The 20,315-nt window shown below is 41.6% G+C and overlaps 1 protein-coding gene across 2 annotated transcripts in view; it reads left to right on the forward strand.

Annotated features, from left to right (window-relative positions):
• Window positions 1–20,315, forward strand: part of GNAO1 (G protein subunit alpha o1) — a 271,460-nt gene that overhangs the window by 104,449 nt on the left and 146,696 nt on the right. For both annotated transcript variants that reach the window (XM_040329144.1, XM_040329143.1), the window contains exon 3: window positions 5,589–5,730. In XM_040329144.1, the coding sequence (XP_040185078.1) occupies window positions 5,589–5,730 (142 nt within the window). The remainder of the gene's footprint in view (window positions 1–5,588; window positions 5,731–20,315) is intronic.

The raw sequence follows: 20,315 nt of genomic DNA on the forward strand, positions 1-20,315 counted from the left end.
AAACCCATCGCTAAAAAGTTACGAATGAATGTACAGTATGCTGTGGCATATTGCTTTTGACTTATGAGGTCTGTCTGTTTATATGTATTGTCTGTGCGTTTCTTTTAACCTATTTTGTTAAATGCACATTGTTTAAATGACCTGTTTTTTAAAATTCCATTCTCCTTTGGCACAGCCAAGAGCCCATCACAGATGGCTGGTGGATATCGCAGTGCAAATTCCAGCTGTCTGAACTAACCTCAACCAGCCGACAGAGCCAGATTAGGACACGGGAAAGGGGGGGGGGGGCAGCACTATTAAACCGGCATATTATGCACTTCTGTAATCAAGTGCCTTTATAAGAACTCATCAGTCAGTATAGCATAATGCGTTTTATGTAACAGTATAACCCTTAATTTACATCACATCCATCTTGACTTTCCCCTCACATTTTTAGCAGTTTTGCTGCACTCCAATGTATTTCCTATGCAAGCATTTGCCTCTGTTTTGAGTATTGTTCCAGCCATTTACATCATCCTTATAGATGTGCACTCTGCTCCCCCCCCCCCCCCCTGTACACCCCACCTCTAATCTAATTTCCGGATTGTCTTTCAGTGCTTTAGGCCTCTCTTACACTTGTGCGACTTTTCCTGTGACTTGGGACTGCCAAGTCGCATGGTAAGTCGTACCCCATGATTTCCAATAAGTACCATCCATATTTTTGCGACTCCAAATCGTAGTGGCTTCAAAGTAAACCCTGCACTACTTTTTGTTCCGACTTTGAAGCAACTTGAGGTTCATAGACCTTTAAGATTACACAGGCATTGCTTCAAGTCATATTAAAATCACAGTGTCTGGTTTATGTCCAACAGGTGACGCCATCCTGCTGCTGATGAATTTGATGGAAGTTCAGTAGCATTCAGGATAGCGACAGAGCATCTTGCTACAGAGGGATTAATTGTATAGGGATCGACAACCTGCTTCTTAGGCTGGCTGTAGATGATTTGTGTTTTTTTTTTTTTTTCTTTTCCCATCAGCTAGAGGGCTGGTTGAAAAAAAAAAAAAAAAAGATTCTCCCATCCGCACAATCGAGATGGGTGGAGGCATCCTCACTGCGCGGTTTTATTCTGACAAGTAGGTAGGTCTCCATTGTCGGAATACACTGAACAGCACTGCAATCTATTGGCTGTCAGTAGCAGAGAGATGGCCTCATCAGTCTGTTGCTCCCTCTTCACTGTCAAATCACAGTGTAACATGAATTCTAGATTACCAAATAGGTTGAGTATGCACATGTGCTGCTCAGATGTGATAGAGAGGAAATGCTCAGCAAAGAAACTCATTGAAAACTGAGCATGTGCAGAGCTGCCAACACTTTTTTGAAAATCCCTAGCTGAATTGAGGACATGAACAGAAGGTGGAGATGGAGAGCAGCAGGATCAACCAGGTTTTTTGCAGAATACAGAAAACTAATCCCAGTGAACAGCATGTAATACACCATTTATTTATTTATTTTTATGATGTGGTTTTAGTGACCCTTTAATTTTAACGTACCTCATAACTTAAATTGCATAAACGATAGACTTCAGATTCGCATTAGTTTGTCTCTTAGGCCCCTTTCACACATATGGACGGATGAAAAACAGACCTCAAAGGAAAAACGGATGCTCCATTTATTTTCATCCGTTTTTCATCTGCTTCCGTCAACATCCTTTTTTTTTTTTTTTTTTATGGATGAAAGCCCTATTTCTTATTTGTCAAAAAAATGGTAAATGTGAAAAACGAAAAATCGTTCAAAGCCATTTTAGAAAAACAAACCTTCTGCCTTGAGAGCCTTGAAACGATAGTGCCATCATGTAATGATCGACAAATCATTCAATGGACATAAATCAGTTTTTCGTTTCTTTTTTAACATATACCAGTGCACACAGTTTTGCAGCTGCGGTACATCGCGGCCAAGTGTACAAGAAGCCTTGGCATTTTTTTATGTGATGTAAGAAGGTTAATCAAATGCTTTCAATGTAGGGTTTGACAGAGTGATGTATCAAATTTCAGCGTCAAAAAATTGTGTACAGTATGACTTTATAATATAGCAGACACTTGGAAAGTTTTTTTTATCTTCATGTATTAAGATGAAAAGCCTTCTGTGTAAAGCAGCTGCCCCAGCACCCCCTAATACTTGAGTATCCTCTATGTCCAGAGATGTCCACGATTCCCTCGGCCATCCGGCACGCTCCCTCCTGATTGGGTGAGACACAGCAGCAGGACCTTTGGCTCCTACGGCTGTCAGTTAGCCAATCGGGGGAGAGAGGGGGCGGGGTCGAACGGCAGCTCAGTGTCTGAATGGACACACAAAGCTGCAGCTCGGCTTGCGTGCCCCCATAGCTGCTTGCTGTAGGGTCACTTGACAGGTGGGAGGGGCCAGGAGCAGCAAAGAGGGGCCAAAGAAGAGGAGGATCCGGGCTGCCCTGTGCAAATCCAACTGCACATAGAAGGTAAGTATAACGTGTTTTTTTTTTTTTTTTTTTTTTTTTAAATGAGACTTTACAATCACTTTAATATCTGCAACATTTTTATAGTAATGGGACTTATGGTGAGATAAAAAATTTCAAATTCGGCCAACAATATTTAAATCAAATTGATCTGAATAACTGATGAAGCGGATGCATTCCTCTAGAGGTTAATGGCTTTCTTCAGCACCAGGCGGTCAAGATACTGAGAGCCCTTTTACAGCATCCCAGTCCAAGCCTATTAGTTGGCTTCCATTTTTTAGTACGCCTGGGGCAAATTACTTTTTTTAGCCTGACGATCCTGATTGAAGGGGACAAGGAGGCATCATTAGCATTCATCTTCTATTTAGGAAGGAAATGGGAGTTGCAAAGAATGGACCAGATGAAGACTAGCAAGGCCAAGCTTGGTGTGTCTGGACATAAGAAAAAAAAATCATATTCCATATGTCTCTGCAGTATATGCATATTTCCCCATGTTGTGTCTCTTTAGACCCCTTTCCCACTGAGGCGCTTTACAGGTGCTATAAAAGCGTTAAAACTAGTGCCTGCAAAGTGTCTCTCCAATGTGAAAGCCTGAGTGCTTTTACACTGAAGCGGTGTGCTGGCAGGATGTCAAAAAAGTCCTACTAGCCACATCTTTGTGGCACTGTAAGAGCGGTGTACACACCGCTCCAAAAGCGCCGCCTGCCCATTGAAATCAATGGGCATCGTCTTGCCGGCGCTTTTAACCCCTTTTTACCATAAATCGCTGCTAAAAATAGTGAAACTTTACTGCCGACGCTCAACTCTACAGTGTGAAAAGGGCTCTTAAAAACATTGCAAATTCAGAAAAATACCTGTTGATTTTGTAAAATCCAATGAGCACCTGCATTCCTTTTGGGAGATATCGCTGCCTCTGACTCACTGAAATTCCAAGTGTTATCACCATTGCAGAACATATCTTTTATGGAGGTGAGGACCGTAGGAGCTGGTTTGAATGGGATAGAGCGGACAACCCTTGAGGTATAAGTGCATCAGTCATCATTGTGAGCTTACTACTGGATGTTAGGAATGCACCAGATTTCTAGCATAGGGGTCTCCTAACTTCCTAAATAAAGGGCCAGTTTACTGTCCTTCAGACTTTAGGGGGGGCGGAATGTGTTCAGTGGAAGTAGAAATTGTTCTGACATCAATGGGAGTAAACAATACCCCATTAGTGCACCACCATTGTTGGTGTCACTGGATGCAATAGCTCATCATTGTTGGTGTCAGTGGATGCAATAGCTCACCATCGTTGGCGTCAGTGGAAGCAATAGCTCACCATCATTGGTGTCAGTGGATGCAATAGCTCACCATCGTTGGTGTCAGTGGATGCAATAGCTCACCATCGTTGGTGTCAGTGGATGCAATTAGTGGTGCACAAAATTAAGATTTCGGTATCGAAAATTCAGGATGTACTTGGTCGAAACTGAAATTTTAAGTATTTAAAAATATATATCTTTTTATAAATTGTATTATAGTTGACTTTTTAATTATCATAAATTTGTCAGCCGTTATTGGCACCTTTTTGATTCCGGTGTTAAAAATCCTGCTTGCAGCATTTGTGGTGCATTTTTGGTAGAGGTCGACCGATATGGGTTTTTCTCTGGCCGACGCCGATATTTAGAAATCGGGGTGGCCGATGGCCGATTTTTGTGGCCGATATTTTGGATTGGGATGCATTGTGGAGGGGGATGGATGGTGCTGTGCGTGGGTGGGTGGGAGATGCGCTGTGGAGGGGGATGGATGGTGCTGGCCGTGGGTGGTGGATGCGTTGTGGAGGGGGATGGATGGATGGATCTGGTTGCGTTGTGGAGGGGGATGGATGGTGTTGGCCATGGGTGAGGGATGCGTTGTGGAGGGGGATGGATGGATGGTGCTGGCCGTGGGTGGGGGGGATGCGTTGTGGAGGGGGATGGATGGATGGTGCTGGCCGTGGGTGGGGGGATGCGTTGTGGAGGGGGATGGATGGATGATGTTGGCCATGGGTGAGGGATGCGTTGTGGAGGGAGATGGATGGTGCTGGCTGCGGGTGGGGGGATGCGTTGTGGAGGGGGATGGATGGATGGTGCTGGCTGCGTTGTGGAGGGGGATGGATGGTGTTGGCCATGGGTGAGGGATGCGTTGTGGAGGGGGATGGATGGATGGTGCTGGCCGTGGGTGGGGGGGATGCGTTGTGGAGGGGGATGGATAGATGGTGCTGGCCGTGGGTGAGGGATGCGTCCCAAGGGCCATATAAAGGCAAGCAAAGTGCTCCATCCAGTCCCCGGGCCACAGTTTGGAGACCACCTGTTCTAGCAGATCAGCATGAGTTTTTCTTTACTTCCAGCATTTGTTAAAGTGTAAGTTCACCTCTACAGAACCGACACTGAACACCTGTAGCCTGTATTTTTCTGCTATGAACTGCATGTCGTTTTTTTTCCCCTCGTCTTTATTCTTCCTGTGCTGGCTGTCATCTGAATCCTTCACCAGTCTCCTGTGTGTGTCGCCATGGTATGACTGAGCATCCTGTGACATGTCACAACCCGAGAAGACGTTTGTCCATCACTCCTCTGCAATCCCTTTTCCTTGGTATAGCATTGTCTACCTCTACACACAATTAGGTTTGATTTGTGCCACGTCTCCAAATAGCCATAAATCAGAGATTGACGTTTTAAGTGGTTTCAGAGCACTTACAGAGTTGCCATTAATCCATATTTATAAAGCCTCTTAACCCATAACGTTGATGGAACCAGCTTCCTGTAATCTGAACTTCTCCATTCAAGCACTTGGTTTAATGGGGGTGTCCGCCACAATTAATAATGTATGCAAAGCTACTGTATGGTTATTGAGGATCAACAGCCCTGGGAATTGCACTGGTACTGGAAACATTTTGTTGTCTGGATCGTTGAGGCTTCTGCTGAAATGTATTCCTTAATCTTACACCGGGATGCCTAAATATACTATAATATACTAGCACCATTTTCTTCTGACATTTCCATCATTCTCCTTCCTTTTATATATGTATTCAGTTGCCTGCTGCAAGTATGTGTTGCTTTGTGTCTCGGTTGTGATCAATGATACATTTTATGCTTTCTTATACAGAATTATCCATGAAGATGGCTTCTCAGGTGAAGATGTGAAACAGTACAAGCCTGTGGTTTATAGTAACACTATCCAGTCCCTGGCAGCCATTGTCCGTGCCATGGACACTCTTGGTATCGAATATGGTGACAAAGAAAGAAGGGTAAGTTCTGTTTGGTCTTGTTCGTCTAATATACTGTATGTACAAACCTGCATGTCAAATCTATACTGCTTTCTCCTGCTTGTGTAGTCTGCAACCTCTATGGCTGAATATCCTTCATCCAAGACCCCTTTCACACTGATGCATTTCAACGCCCCTGCCCACTGCAATGAATGGGCAGCACTTCCAAAGTGCCTGAAAAGTGCTTTGGAAGTGCCGCAACACGGGCGATGTTAACCCCCTTCTTCGGTCACTAGCAGGGGTTAAAAGCGCTAAAGTGTCGCTAAAACCAGCGGCGCTTAAGAGCTAATGCACAGGTGGCCCAGTGCATGTTGGCGCTGATCTTCCCATTACTGTGTATGGGAGGCATCTGATTGTCCCTGTCCATCTCTGCTTTATCATTAAAAACAAGTAGAAAATTGGAAGAAACATGATGAATTTCTAGCAGCACTTATTCTTCTAGAGCAGGAGTCTCCAAACTTTTAAACAAAGGGCCACTTTCCTATCCTTCATGCATGGGGGGGTGGAAGTATACTCTGGCCAGTAGGAGTTGGTGATGGTAAACAGTGCTCCCGTATTTGGTATTAGGGGGTGTAATAGAGGCCCGTCATGAGTGTCAATGAGAGGATTAATTCCTCCGAGGGCCAGATAAATGCAAGCAGAGGGCCGCAGTTTGGAGACCACTGTTCTAAAGTTTGAAGGTATAATCGGCTATTCTCCAAGCATTTTTGTGGCAAAAACAAAATTTGCATTTCACACACTTCATACTAAAAATACGAGTTTGACACTGCCCATTTAGTAGCGTGTACTTAAGAAGGGACTGCTGCAGGGCTTTTTGGGAGACCCCAAAGCCCAGGCAATCTACATGCAAATTCCTGGTTTATTGTATATGGATACTGCTTGGGATTTGGGGTCTCCCAGGTAACCCTGCATCCGTCCCTCCTCAAGTGTGCATTACCAAAACTGTGCATCCCACAAGGCACTACAGGGGACTTTCTGTAAGCTGCTGAGGCCCCACGTTACTTTGTGGGCTGTCCTCTGGCTTTCAGTGTTTGCATACTGTAGTAACCTAGAGACCCTTGAGCACCCTACATTAAATACTGCTTTTTGATACTGTGTGGTGCCTATTTGTTTTTATTATCTTTAAGCTGTAAAAAATGGTAGGTGTACTTAAATTTTTGACCGCTCTTTCTTTATGGGCCATTGATGTGCTGGTGAATGTTGGGAATTTTTTTTTTTTTTAACTAAAGCAGGGTACACACTAACACGCTGCAAGGTTCAGCAATCTCCCCCACTGAGCTGTTGTGCTCTGACAGGGGGATGGCTCCCCGCCAGAACACTCCAATCAACACTCTCTGCCATTGTCTGAGAGCACTGATCGGGAGCAAACGGGCAGAATGTTGGCCCATTTTTTTATTTATTTTTTAACCGGCCATTGTCCCTGGATATTCGGCCCATGTGCACAGGGCTTAAGCTTCATTAATCAATATGACCGATAAGCAAAATGATCAGTTTGAGAGGCAAATCAATGGTCAGGTTGACAGGTACTCTCTTTAAAGTTGGCTTGTTACGAATCTGGGCCATTTAAACCGTGAAAAAGAAAATAAACCAAGTACAGTATATGCTCTGTCAAAATGCACAGTAAATGCAGATATGCACAGATGAATTTGTATAAATCTTGTTTTTTATACTATGAAAGCTTTACTGTTTGGCTATATCCAAGCCTCCCAATTAATTACGAGACAACCAATGGCAATACATATGGTGGAAGTGAGCTCCCAACTTTTTCAGCTTCCTCTAGCTTTGAATTTCCTGATCTTCTTAAATGCAGTTTCATGTAGGGTAACTACATTTTTATTTAGGTTTGATAGGATTGGGATGCCTAGTTTTTTTTAGTTTTTTTATTATTATTTAGGTTTAGTTATTACTGTCTAATATTTCTCATGGAACTGGAGCTTTATACGATTTGAGGGCAAAGGATTTAAAATCCCTGGGTGGGTTCCACTTGTTGAAGTAATAAGTGCTGTCCTAGCTCCCACATATTCCTATTGGCCTATTTTCGGAGGGGAAGGACCACCCAAAATTTGCTCGGTACAAAACACACAATCACACCCAGCGCTCAGAGTCCTGCCAAAACTTAATATACAACAGACCATAAGTAGCAAAAGGTGGACATCTGTCAGAAATTCTCAGCCGATGCATCCCTCCTCAGATCGGGGAATCCAATAGACAAATATAAAAAATAAAACACACAGGAGGGCTCATACGCCTATTGCATTACCCGAGATTTATTGTATTAAAATTTAGATGGTGACAGCTGACAGGTTTCAGGAGTGTACTCCCTTCCTCAGAGTTCTGAGGAAGGGAGTACACTCCAGAAACGTGAGAGATGGCCAGTGTCGTGGTATTGCATGTCAGATTACATGATTCCCGCACTGGACTCGGATGTTTACCATATTCATGCACCTTTTACTTTTGTGAGCATTCAATTTGTCATGATCTGTATTTTAATACAATAAATCTTTGGTAACGCACTAGGCGTTTGCGTTCTCTTGTTTTCTTGCAATACGAATAATAAAGTGTATTACCATATTGGCATTGGTCAGTTTATTAGAGATGTTCACACTGACTAGCGTCCACCTTTCACACTACCACGTATTTGAATAAACGTACTTGCATTCATTTTCTCCATTTACCTATATAAAGTTTACTTCTACATTGTTATCTTTTGGTTAATTCATCATGTGCAACCTGTAGCTCAATTACATTAGTGAGCCATCAAGAACAAGTCGGTAGAATGGACTTGATGAAACTGTAAGCCCCATCATGTCACAGTGACTTGTTTCCATAATGGTTTGATCAGAATATTACCCCCACGTCTCCATGTACTTTATACTTATATAGTGAGTTCTCAGTCCCCTGGTGTTCATTCCGCAATGTGGTTTTACCTCCATTCACCTCCCCATAAATCCTTTTTATTCCTTCCGCTCTCTGTATTTTACAATTCATCATTTGTGTAATAATTTTACAGCATCTGGCACATGGTTTTATTCAGAATTCGCTGGTAAGCACAGGCATTGCTAAATATATTCAGCTGGAGCTCCTCTATTTATACAGCGAGCTAATGTGAAAATGAGACTCAGCCAGCTCCATGCTAGCGAACATAAAAAAAGCTCACTTGGGGTTTAGAAAATAAGGAACATAGCTTTTTTTTTTTTTTTGACAGATATGTACATTAAACCTTTCAGCTGGTATTTAGTATATAGGTCTTAAGAAAAAAATATGCAGAGAATATTAGTGTGCTGTTACATATGGCATCCAATCGGTTTTTAGCTTTCATCAGTAATGTGGCTTGCCTGGGTGAATGTTGACTCAATAGACTGCTAGGAATTACTGCAACTTCTGTACATTTCGAATAGGAATTGTTAAAGATATTTTATATACACCTTATTCTTTGAAGCATATTGTAAAGGGATTTAAAGCCGAAGTCCATTTTAAAACAAAACCAATTAAAAAAAAAAACTACATTCACTGCAGTACTCTCTGCCTTTTTGCTGCTGGCTCCTGAAGACTCGCCACATCCTTCTGCTCCTGCCGCTGTTTTTCTGGGTTGAATGATGCCAAGTTTACTTTCTGTGAGCTTGGGGTGTCAAGAACCAGCCAAATGGGAGTATGTTAAGCAACCCTGATCATACAGTATTACTGCTGTAATAGATGGTACTAAGATCATTAGGTAAACACCCCTTAGTAGAGGAGCGAGGACTACCAACTCCTGGAGAGTATAGGGCTAGCGAGAGGACCGTGGGCAATATTGACATGACAAAAGAGAAACCTGCTGGATAAAAGGTATGTATACTAGAAAACAAAAAAAATATTGGATGGAAATGTGCTTTTGTGTGAAACATGACGTTTGGGTTTTAAAATCCACCCCTAGCCCAAAGTTTTTCCTTTTAGATAGAGTAGAGAACCATCAGAACCGCTGTGCCTGATTTGGAAGATTTATTTTTGCTCCCTTTGCCTTAAAGTGTCACTAAACCCAAATCCTAAAAAAAAAAAAACATCAAATGCTGTATTACATGCTGTTCATATTTACTCATTCACAATGGGATTTTTGTATTCTGCCAAAAAAACTGGTGGATTTTTCTTCTATCTCCACCTTCTGTCCATGTCCTCAATGCAGGGATTTTGTAAAGCAGTTTTTGTTGACAGTTTTGTTGACAGTTCTGCACATGCTCAGTTTTCAGTGCTGAGCATTTCCCCTCTATAGTCACATGGGCTGCTCAAATGTGATAGAGTAACATGTGTGGGCGTATCCCCAGTGGTAAATGTTGGCCCACATCCTCCTCCATGCCCACTAACCATTGCTTTATGTTGGCTTTACCTCCCTGTTATTTTTAGACACAGGCTGGAGGGGAGCGTGAGACACGTTGCGACTGGCTGAAATCCGCCCACACCATGTTGCCAAAAATAGTAAAGATTTGATTTCAAATATACAGTATAGTTCTATGATGAATTAAAACCATTTATTAATATTTATTTTTTCCTTATTTTGAACATGTGCGCAGCAGCAGGGGACTAGAAGCCCCTCCTGCCTATGTTTTCCTGCAGACAGGTCATGCGACAGTTGTATATCAATTAGGAAAAGGGTACCATATATACTCGAGTATAAGCCAAGTTTCTCAGCCCTTTTTTTAGGGCTGAAAATTGCCCCTTCGGCTTATACTCAAGTCGGTGTACCTGTCGGGTCGCGGGTGTCCATTTTTCAAAAGTCGCAGCTTCCTCCTGGTCCGTGATGGGCGCTTGACACTGTGTTTCACTACCGCCTATCACGGAGGTCCTCTCATCCTCGGACTTTCCCAGCAGACACTGTGTTCAGTGTTCCGCCTATCATGGACGTCCTCTTATCCGAGGATGAAAGAAGGTCCGTGATTGGCGTAACACTGAACACAGTGTCTGCTGGGAAACTGAGTCCGAGGATGAGAGGACCTCCGTGATAGACGGTAGCAGAACACAGTGTCAAACGCCTATCACGGACCAGAAGGAAGCCACGACTTTTGAAAAATGGACGCCCGCGACCCGACAAGAATACAGGTACACTACAGGCATGCCCATGTGTTAAGCAGATAATGTGAAGATGCGTCTCTTTCCTACTTTTCTTTTATCCTTCACTAGGGATTTGGGAAAATTCTAGTTTTGTCTCAGGAAACTGTCCAACAATCCACATATATATATATTCATGTATAGCATTATATGGCATGTTGGGGTTTTTGAAATGAAGGATGTTGATTAAAAATATGCTCCAAAAAACGTAACGAAATGACATTGGTTGTATCTATCTAGGCACCCAGGAACATTGTCTTCAGTGATAAACTGAAGAATGTTTGTAACATTTTTACCAAGCCTTTCTTTTTTAATTTGCAATGAAGAACATTATTACAGTATATGCAAATGTATAATTAGGACTGATTTATTTAAATAAACCAATGAACCCTTATTCAGGTTGACCCATATCATATGCGTTTGACACTGTGTGAGCATCTTGTCCTTGCTATCCGGAGTCAACTGCATTATTGGTGATGTCATATTTTAATATCAAGATCTGGGTGTGGCCATACATGGCAAACTAGTTGACAATAAATCAGTGTATACAAATACCATAAAAACACCCTAGGCTTATACTCGTGTACAAGAAAGAAAACAAAAGGCGCCTCCAGGTTAAAACGTAAATGCAGCTTTTAATACACAAATGTCAGTGTGAACTTACATTTTAAAATCTCAAAATCCGGTGAGGAAAGAGCTGGATCAGATGCTGAGGGAGGAGGGTGAGAGGGACGTCCGTCCGGGCTAGTTGTTTGTGCTGGTTTTCTCCGAGGACACTCCTATACCTGTCGGTTGTTGTGCTGTGAGACAGCTGGTCCGGAGGGGTAGTGAAAACGAGGCCCGGAGCGCAGCGCATGTGGGCCGCACGATACGCCCACTTAGGCAAAGGTTCGGCCAACACCGTAGAAAGATAGAAGGCGGGACAGATAAACATAGTGTCCCCCAACATTTTGCCAAACTCCACAATAGTTGTACTGACAAACTAGAAGTATAGATCTTGGAACAAATCCCCAAAAACCTTACTGAAGCTGAAAGGTTTTTTAAATTATGCGAACGCGAGACATACTGGATATACATTTTAGAAACCCTCTCGCCAGGTGGTATAAATGAAATGTTGGAAATCTCCACTCTCCTTTAACCCTCCCAAAAAGTCCACCTATATACTCCTTTTAATCGTAGATATTAATAGTTACAGAATCAATCACAATATTAACACTTTTTTTGATACAAAAATGTTTCATCTAAATAATAGATTGACCTTCAGATGTAGATACATACCTTCACCAGCCTTGGTATACATACATATTCTCTTTTATCTTTTTTAAAGTTACATAGTTTTATTTTTTTCAACATATTAATCATTTACACATAAGCATACCTCTTTAAAGAGAAATGTTTTACCTATATATTTATCAATGGTATTCCTGTATTCCCCAAGGTATTCCAGAGATATATCTAGTATATGTATTCCCTTTATATCTATTACACAAAGTTTAGTTACTGGAAACAAGCCCATATACCAACTCCCAATGTCTATCTTTTTATGTGGTTTTCTTTTAAAATGAGGATCAGTTCCTATTTTTCTCCACAAGATGGCGCATGTCTAAATACTTACAAATAGACTTTCTCCACGTCCTTCCCCATGCTTGAGAAAGAAGCGCGTTTAGTCATCCGACGGCGCCAGCTTCGAAACGTCGTCGCACCTGGTGACGTCACCGCGGCATGCGCTGCGCTCCGGGCCTCGTTTTCACTACCCCTCCGGACCAGCTGTCTCACAGCACAACAACCGACAGGTATAGGAGTGTCCTCGGAGAAAACCAGCACAAACAACTAGCCCGGACGGACGTCCCTCTCACCCTCCTCCCTCAGCATCTGATCCAGCTCTTTCCTCACCGGATTTTGAGATTTTAAAATGTAAGTTCACACTGACATTTGTGTATTAAAAGCTGCATTTACGTTTTAACCTGGAGGCGCCTTTTGTTTTCTTTCTTGTACACATGTTTGGAGTCCCTGCTCTGGTCTCCCCTGCTTGAAAGGCTTGCCCTGGGATAACGTTTTTGGGACAATCAGCTCCACACAGAACAGTGTCCCTTCCTCTATGACTCACTGCATCACCAACCAATCCCAGGTTTTACCATATTTATTTTTATCTACTTTTTTATCCTCATTTTTCAAATTTTGTTCAAATATATACATGTTTTTTAAATAATTGTTTATTTTGTAATAAGGATTTATCTCCTATCCAGCGGACTTTATCCTACCCCTGTGTCATTTATTTTGCAGCGCCACAATTTTCTCCGTTGTTGTAGGCTTATACTCGAGTCAATACATTTTCCCAGTTTTTTTGTGGTAAAATTAGGGCCTCAGCTTATACTCGGGTATATACGATACTTCGATTTTTATTTTATTAAAATAATTACAGTGCCATCATCCATATACAGAAAAAGAAAGGACAATGTAAATGAAAGATTTGTGTTTTAGTTTCACTTTAGTGATGGGAAGCAAGTTGACATCTCCTCAATGAGAGCAGGGTCTGCAACAAAATTTTTTTTTATTTTTATCTTTTTTTTTTTTTTTTTTCATAGTGAGGTTATCTTTAGGTTTCTTGGTCCCCATAGCCCTGTTCCCCACATTTCTCATCCAGGTGTTAGAGATAAAAAAGTGAAATCTCTTCAATGGAATCTCCAGACGGCAATAGAAACATATGTTCTACTGTAACCCTTTGCCATCGTATTTCTATTTAAAATGACAGAAACCAATTGTTGTAGTTGTTTTTACAAAACAGTTTATTGTTGCAATTTGTTTCTCTAAAAAAAATAGTAAGATTACAATTGGTAAAATTTGAGTTTATTTATTTTTCCACTTCCACTATAAAAAAACGGTACTGGGGTGATGCCTGCAGCTGCAAGCATCACCCCAATACAACCACTTAATGGAATATCGGTAAGTTTGTGACCGATGCTTCAAAAAAAAAAAAGTGAGTATTGGCTGCGCCGATAATCAAACATATCTTGCTTAAAAACCTGTTGACATACCATAGAGATGGTGTGGTAGTCATGAAAACTCATGCTTCTCCACCATGTTCTTGTTTCTGCAGTAAATCGCCATGCTACCTGGTGTTGGACAGACCTCAAATAGTTCACTTTTGTGGTCTTGTTCCCAAGGTTCTTTTTGGATGTCTCCAACTCAAGTGTTCTCTAGTCTCAAAGTGGACACCTTCCTTCTAATTTCTTATTGGGCTTCCCACCTCAGGTGCACCCATAGTAAACAGCAGTGTCTCTTTATTTTACAGCTTATTATGCCCCTTCCTTCTATGTATAATGAGGCTTAAAGGATACCAGTGGGCATCAATGAAAACCTATATCACCAGTTTTCTCCAGATGATGCACTACAAGTCTATAGGTTTTTGTTCCCAAAGAGACCAGAAGCATGCAGAAGATGGGAAACCCTTTGTGTTGTATAACAAAATATTCTGTAACGGTGGCTTTTTTTTTTTTGTCTAAAGCATCGCTTTACTTATCTGCCAAAAGCTGTTTCTACCAGAAAGCATCTTTTGAAGCCAGAAACCATCTATTTAATTTCATTTTTTGAATAGAATGCCACTGTATATAACCATATGAAAAACGGCACAGTCACATTGTCACACCGCCCGCCTTGTACCTGTAGGTGCCAGCTAGCATGTAACTGTTAATGGTTTTCCTGAATCTCATTTCCTTCTCTGAAAAGGAGTCCAGTATTTTCAAAGATAATCATTGTAACTTATTCAAGCACAACCTGCATTTCTTCTAAAAGCCTGTTTTAATGAAAAAAAAAAAGTGAAGGCTGTTTTTGCTAAAGCTGTATTTAGTTTTCACTGGCCAAGGTTGATGTGTCCTGGATGTATTTTTAATGTGAATTGCTTTTTATGTATTTACTTTGTGTATATGGTTGGTCATAGCCATAAAGATCTCCCCGCCAAAAACTTTGAGTTGGAACATACAACGGAGGAGATTTTCTAAAGCCCCATACACACGAGCTGAATGCCGGGCGACATTGGCTGGTTCAATAAAAACCAGCGGACATTTGGCCTATGTCTATGGGAGCCTGTCCGATGGAGCATGCTGGAAAACCAGCAGCCGACTGGCTCCCAATCGGCGATCTCAGTCAATGGCTGAGAGTGCTGACCGGAGTGTTCTGGTGTGGCTGTCCCCCTGTCAGAACACAAAAGCTCTGTGACTCCGACCGGAGTCGGTCGTCTTGTTTTTTTTTTTTTTTTTGTTCAACCTGCTGTGTACCAGGCTTAAAACTAGAGTGCACAATCTGGTGTAACTCTGCATACAAACCAATTGGCTTCCAGGTTTTATTATCAAAGCTTAATTGATCAAGCTGTAGTTGGAAGTTTATTTGCTAACCTGCAGAGCTACACCAGATTCTGAGTGCTCTAGATTTAGTAAATCTCCCTGGTATTTGACCATTGTCCCCTGACTTCATAGAGCACCCACTGCCAAATTTCTCACGTCGGAGTGAAAGATCAGAACCCTATATCACAGGGAGTCGGGTAAACGTGCCTTGGACTGTTTTCAACAGTTATTGTTTTCAATGATCAACTTTTTCTGTAGCAATAAAAAAAGCAAAATGCCTTGTTACAAGGTAAGACTAAAGCTTTAATATCAAATTTTCTGAGATTAAATAATTAAATTGGTCATGTAACATAGTGTTCTGTGATATTTTCTATAATGTAATCATATTTACTGTAGTCCAACACCGCATCTAATTAGAACTTGGTGTATAATACACTAAATAGTGTTATAAAAGTTCCTTTAGTGTTTGTTCATATTTAAATCTCAAATTCTTTGATATACATTAGATCTATATACAGAGGATGCTCTTAATCTAGAAGATCGACTTTGTAACATGTTTGGATAAACCGCAATAAAATAGCATGGAAGGAGACATAAATCTCTGCCTAGTAGTGAGCACAATGGAGGGTCATCACCCCATAAACCACAACTCAGAATATGAAAAGGAAAAACAAATAAGGTGTTCACTGATGACCAGTTGGTATTATCACATACACCATATATATATAAAAGAATAAACAATACTTTGGTGGTAATACTGCTTATTCAGGACTTCATCAAACATAGGAATCTCTGATCTACAAGTCAAAAACATAATTACAATCCTGTATTACATAGGTACAAGAGAGACTTTAGCACCTTTTATTACAAGAAACCTATCCAGAAAGAAAAAAGAGGAAATGAGGCAAAAAAAATACATGCCATACATAAAAAAAAAATACAAAAGAAATATATTGCACACTGGGGTAGCAATGGTCACATCATCCCAAATTGCGGGGAGGCAAATTGGACAACAAGCTACGAAGAATCTGGCCTCGTGTCAACCCCTGCAAGCGTGAATTGAATATACCAAACAGAAAATGGCATGTTACCTAGTAGGTGAGGTTGAAAAGTCCAAGTCCAAACTATGTGTGTGATTATAGGTCAGTATTGCATTGTATATCCCTGTATGTTGCGGTGGTTCAGGTGTTTATCTAATAGTTTAAAAAAACTATCGATGCCCCCCACTGAAACCACTGTCTATGGAAGGGAATTTTACAGTAAAGAACCCTCTACGCAGTTTAAGGTTAAACCTTTTTTTTTATTTTTTTTTATTTTTTACTACTTTAGTGAGTGGCCATGTATCTTATTAAACTCCCTTCCACAAAATAGTTTTATCCCTATTGTGGGGTCACCAGTATGGTATTTGTAAATTTAAATCATCTCCCCTCTCCAAGTGTCTCTTGTCCAGAGAGAATAAGTTTAGTGTTCACAACCTTTCTTCATAACTAATATCCTCCAGACCCTTTATTGGCTTTGTTGCCCTTCTTTGTACTCGCTCCATTTCCAGTAGGGTTGTCTCGATACCACTTATTTAGGACCGAGTACCAGTGCCGATACTTTTTTTTCATGTACTCGCCGATACCTATTCTTCTTCTTTTTTTTTTTTTTTTTTTTAAATGCAGCCTTGTGTCCCTAAATGCAGCCTTGTCCCTAAATGCAGCCCTGCAAGTACTCACGCAAATGCTCAGTATCGGTACCGATACTAGTATCGGGACAACCCTAATTTCCAGTACATCCTTCCTGAGGACTAGTGCCCAGAACTGGACAGCATACTCCAGGTGAGGCCGGACCAGAGTCTTGTAGAGTGGGAGAATTAACGCTTTATTCCTGGAGTTTTTTAATGCATGCCAATATTTTGTTTACTTTGTTAGACGCAGCCTGGCATTGCATACTATTGCTGAGCCTATCTACTAGGACCCCCAGGCCCTTTTCCATCCTAGATTCCCCTAGAGGTTCACCCCCTAATGAGTAGATTGCATTCTTTTTTTTTTTTGCATTATTTTACATTTTTCGACATTTAACCTCATTTGCCATGTAGTTTCCCACCCCATTATTTTGTTCAGATATTCTTGCAATTTTTTTTCACATCCTGCTGAGAAGTTATTGCTCTGCTTAGCTTGGTGTCGTCTGCAAATAGAGATTGAGCGGTTTACCCCATCCTCCAGGTCGTTTATGAACAAATTAAACAGGATTGGTCCCAGCGCACCCCTGACCATTCCAAGTTTTCCCCAATTATCACCACCCTCTGAACCCGCCCTTGTAGCCAGTTTTCAATCCATGTACTTGCCCTATGGTCCATGCCAACAGACCTTACTTTGGACAGTAAATGTTTATGGGGAACTGTGGCAAATGCTTTTGCAAAATTCAGATACACCACGTCTATGGACCTTCCTTTATCTAGATGGCAACTCACCTCCTCATAGAAGGTTAATAGATTGGTTTGGCAAGAACCACTCTTCATGAATCCATGCCGATTCCTGCTAATGGTACCGTTGTCATTACTAAAATCTTGTATATAGTCCCTTATACCCTCAAAGAGCTTGCATACTATTGATGTTCGGCTAACTTGTCTGTAATTCCCAGGGATATATTTTGGCCCTTTTTAAAATATTGGTGCTACATTGGCTTTTCTCCAATCAGCTGGTACCATTCCAGTCGGACTATATAATGTGATTATATAATATGGGATTATATAACCCAAGCACAAAACTAACCACTTGCAACTCCCTGATTTTAATATTGATTTGGTTTGATAATACTGGTCATCCTTCTTTTTCTTTCTTTTTATTTTTTACCCCCTTTTCATTTCTTAACATGTCTGCATACAAGCTGCACTTGTAAACACATAATCGTAAGCTTCTTCTGAATCTAGCTGACATATCCACTTCCAAGAAGAAAATCTAAAACTGGGTGTCGGTAACAAAATTGGAATAGCTAAGGGTTGATGCCCCTGGGTAAGACGAGGCATAAAAATGTGCTGGCTTTAGTGCTTACACAGTGCTCCATGGCAAAGCTTGTGCTGGAACACCATTTTTCCATTGCTTGACTTTCAGACTTCTACTGTCTATTCAAGCATGCAGTGACAAATGTCATTAGAGTGTTTTACATTTTCTTTGCAGACAGACGTTGGTTCTAGTTTGATTCAGATATGACATATTCTCTTGCTTTTTGCTTATTATGCACCATCTCATTGTACAGGAATAATGCTGCTAAAATGAGCCATTACTAAAAGACCTGTCTGTCCATAAAAGAACACCAATTAAAGGGTAGCTCGCTAATAAAAAAATAAAAGCAGAAACAAAAGGCACCAGTTTTCAGGAAATCACTGCTAGGGTCCATTCCTATAACAATGCGTGTTTGTTTTTCACAGGATTTTTAGTTCACTTTTACCAAAAATCTGCCTATGCAGGTGGGGTGCCTGTAGATAAAAACAAACGCTGCAGCTTTGACCAAAGGAAAATAATGCCCTTGCTATAGGTGTAGGCATTTTTAATACCTTCCAAAGCCTGGCTGGAAAACTCTTGAGATGGCATTACTCCATTCTGCTTTGTTGCTAGGATATTGCTAAGACACTACCAGCCGATTCAAACCCCCTTGCATGCGCTCTGTTTCTCCTGTCACTCTGAGCTCAGCGGTGCTGCGATGGAGATAGTGAACTGCGTATGTGGGGGCTTGAGAGCTCACTTCTGTAAAGGAGGGGTGAGCAGGAACAGCTGGGAATGTTAGCAAGATGGCAACAAGGCAGGGTAGGATGATGTCCTTTCAGCCAGGCTTTGGGAGGTAAATAGATGGCTTAAACCTATAGCAAGGGGGTTTTCCAACTTTAGTCAAAGCTGCACAGCCCCTTACCTGCATGGAAAGCTTTTTGGTAAAGGTGAACTAACCCTTAAAGCTTTTGAGTGATTGTATGGTGAAGGGTTGATAGAAAATGGTGGGCTTCGTTTGTCAGTGTTTAAGAAACAGAACTGGCTCTGCTGCCCTCAACTATACAGGTTCATTTGGCATTTTCTAGTGCTATCCTGGAATATATTTAGAATTTTTTATTGGCATGCGTGGCACACTTTAATAAATGAATCCCAGAAATTCTTTGTGATCATTTTCACCAAGGTTGGCAGGGCTCTGGACCTTGGAAATGGCTCCATTGCCTGGACCTGGTGCAGTGCTGATTGCATATTTTAGATAACCTCAGGCCCCAGAGGGCATAACGTGGGATTAGCTTTTGGCAAGATAAAACCCTCCAGTAAAACTGTGACTATAAACAAATAAGGTTAGGTAGAACCTTGCTAAGAGACTGGAGCAAGTTCAAGGTCAGTAATCCCCACCTCCAGCCCAGGGTAGGTGGCTGAGCACCCACAATATGCAAGTATGTACAGCACGCTTGCATATTGCACATTCTGATTGCGATGTCCTTGTGCTTTGCACATTGGGCACTGATGATGTAACTGTAGTGCAAGTGTGCTGACGTGCACGTGCGCTGACATGCGTGCATTATCTCTGCACTTGGCCCCATCCTACAGGTGAGTGAGCAAGGACTGTACTGTGCATGTGCCACGGTCCGTAATCGTATAACAAAAACTTGCTGGCAGATGAGTGAAATTTTCTTGTCGGAAGAAGCTCAAAGTATCTTCTACCAGAAAACTTTACCTATTGGCAATTTTTTGTTTGACACGACAAGTCCTACTTTAAATAGAACTCCCAACCAACTTGGTCAGGAATAATCGTTAACATTGCCTCCTTTGCCCTAAATGATTAGTTAAGCTTGCAAACCTCACTTACAGTATAAATATTCCATGCTTCCATCTGCAAGGGCTCCCTTTTCATTACAGCTAAAGTATCCCTTTAACTGCTTGCCGACCACCGCACCCACTTATACATTGACAGCATGGCACTCCTGGGCAAAAGGACGTACCTGTATGTCCCCTTTAAGGAAGAGGCATTGTGGGCGTGCGAGCCCGACTGCGGGTCCCGCAGACTCTATTGCCGCGGTGATACCCACGATCGTCTCACGGTGAGGCAGAAGGGGGAGATGATGTAAACGAGCATCTCCCCGCTCTGCCTAGTGACAATGATCACTGTTTCCTGTAATCGGAAGCGGTGATCACTGTC

Source organism: Rana temporaria, chromosome 11 (assembly GCF_905171775.1).
Source record: "Rana temporaria chromosome 11, aRanTem1.1, whole genome shotgun sequence".
Taxonomy (NCBI): domain Eukaryota; kingdom Metazoa; phylum Chordata; class Amphibia; order Anura; family Ranidae; genus Rana; species Rana temporaria.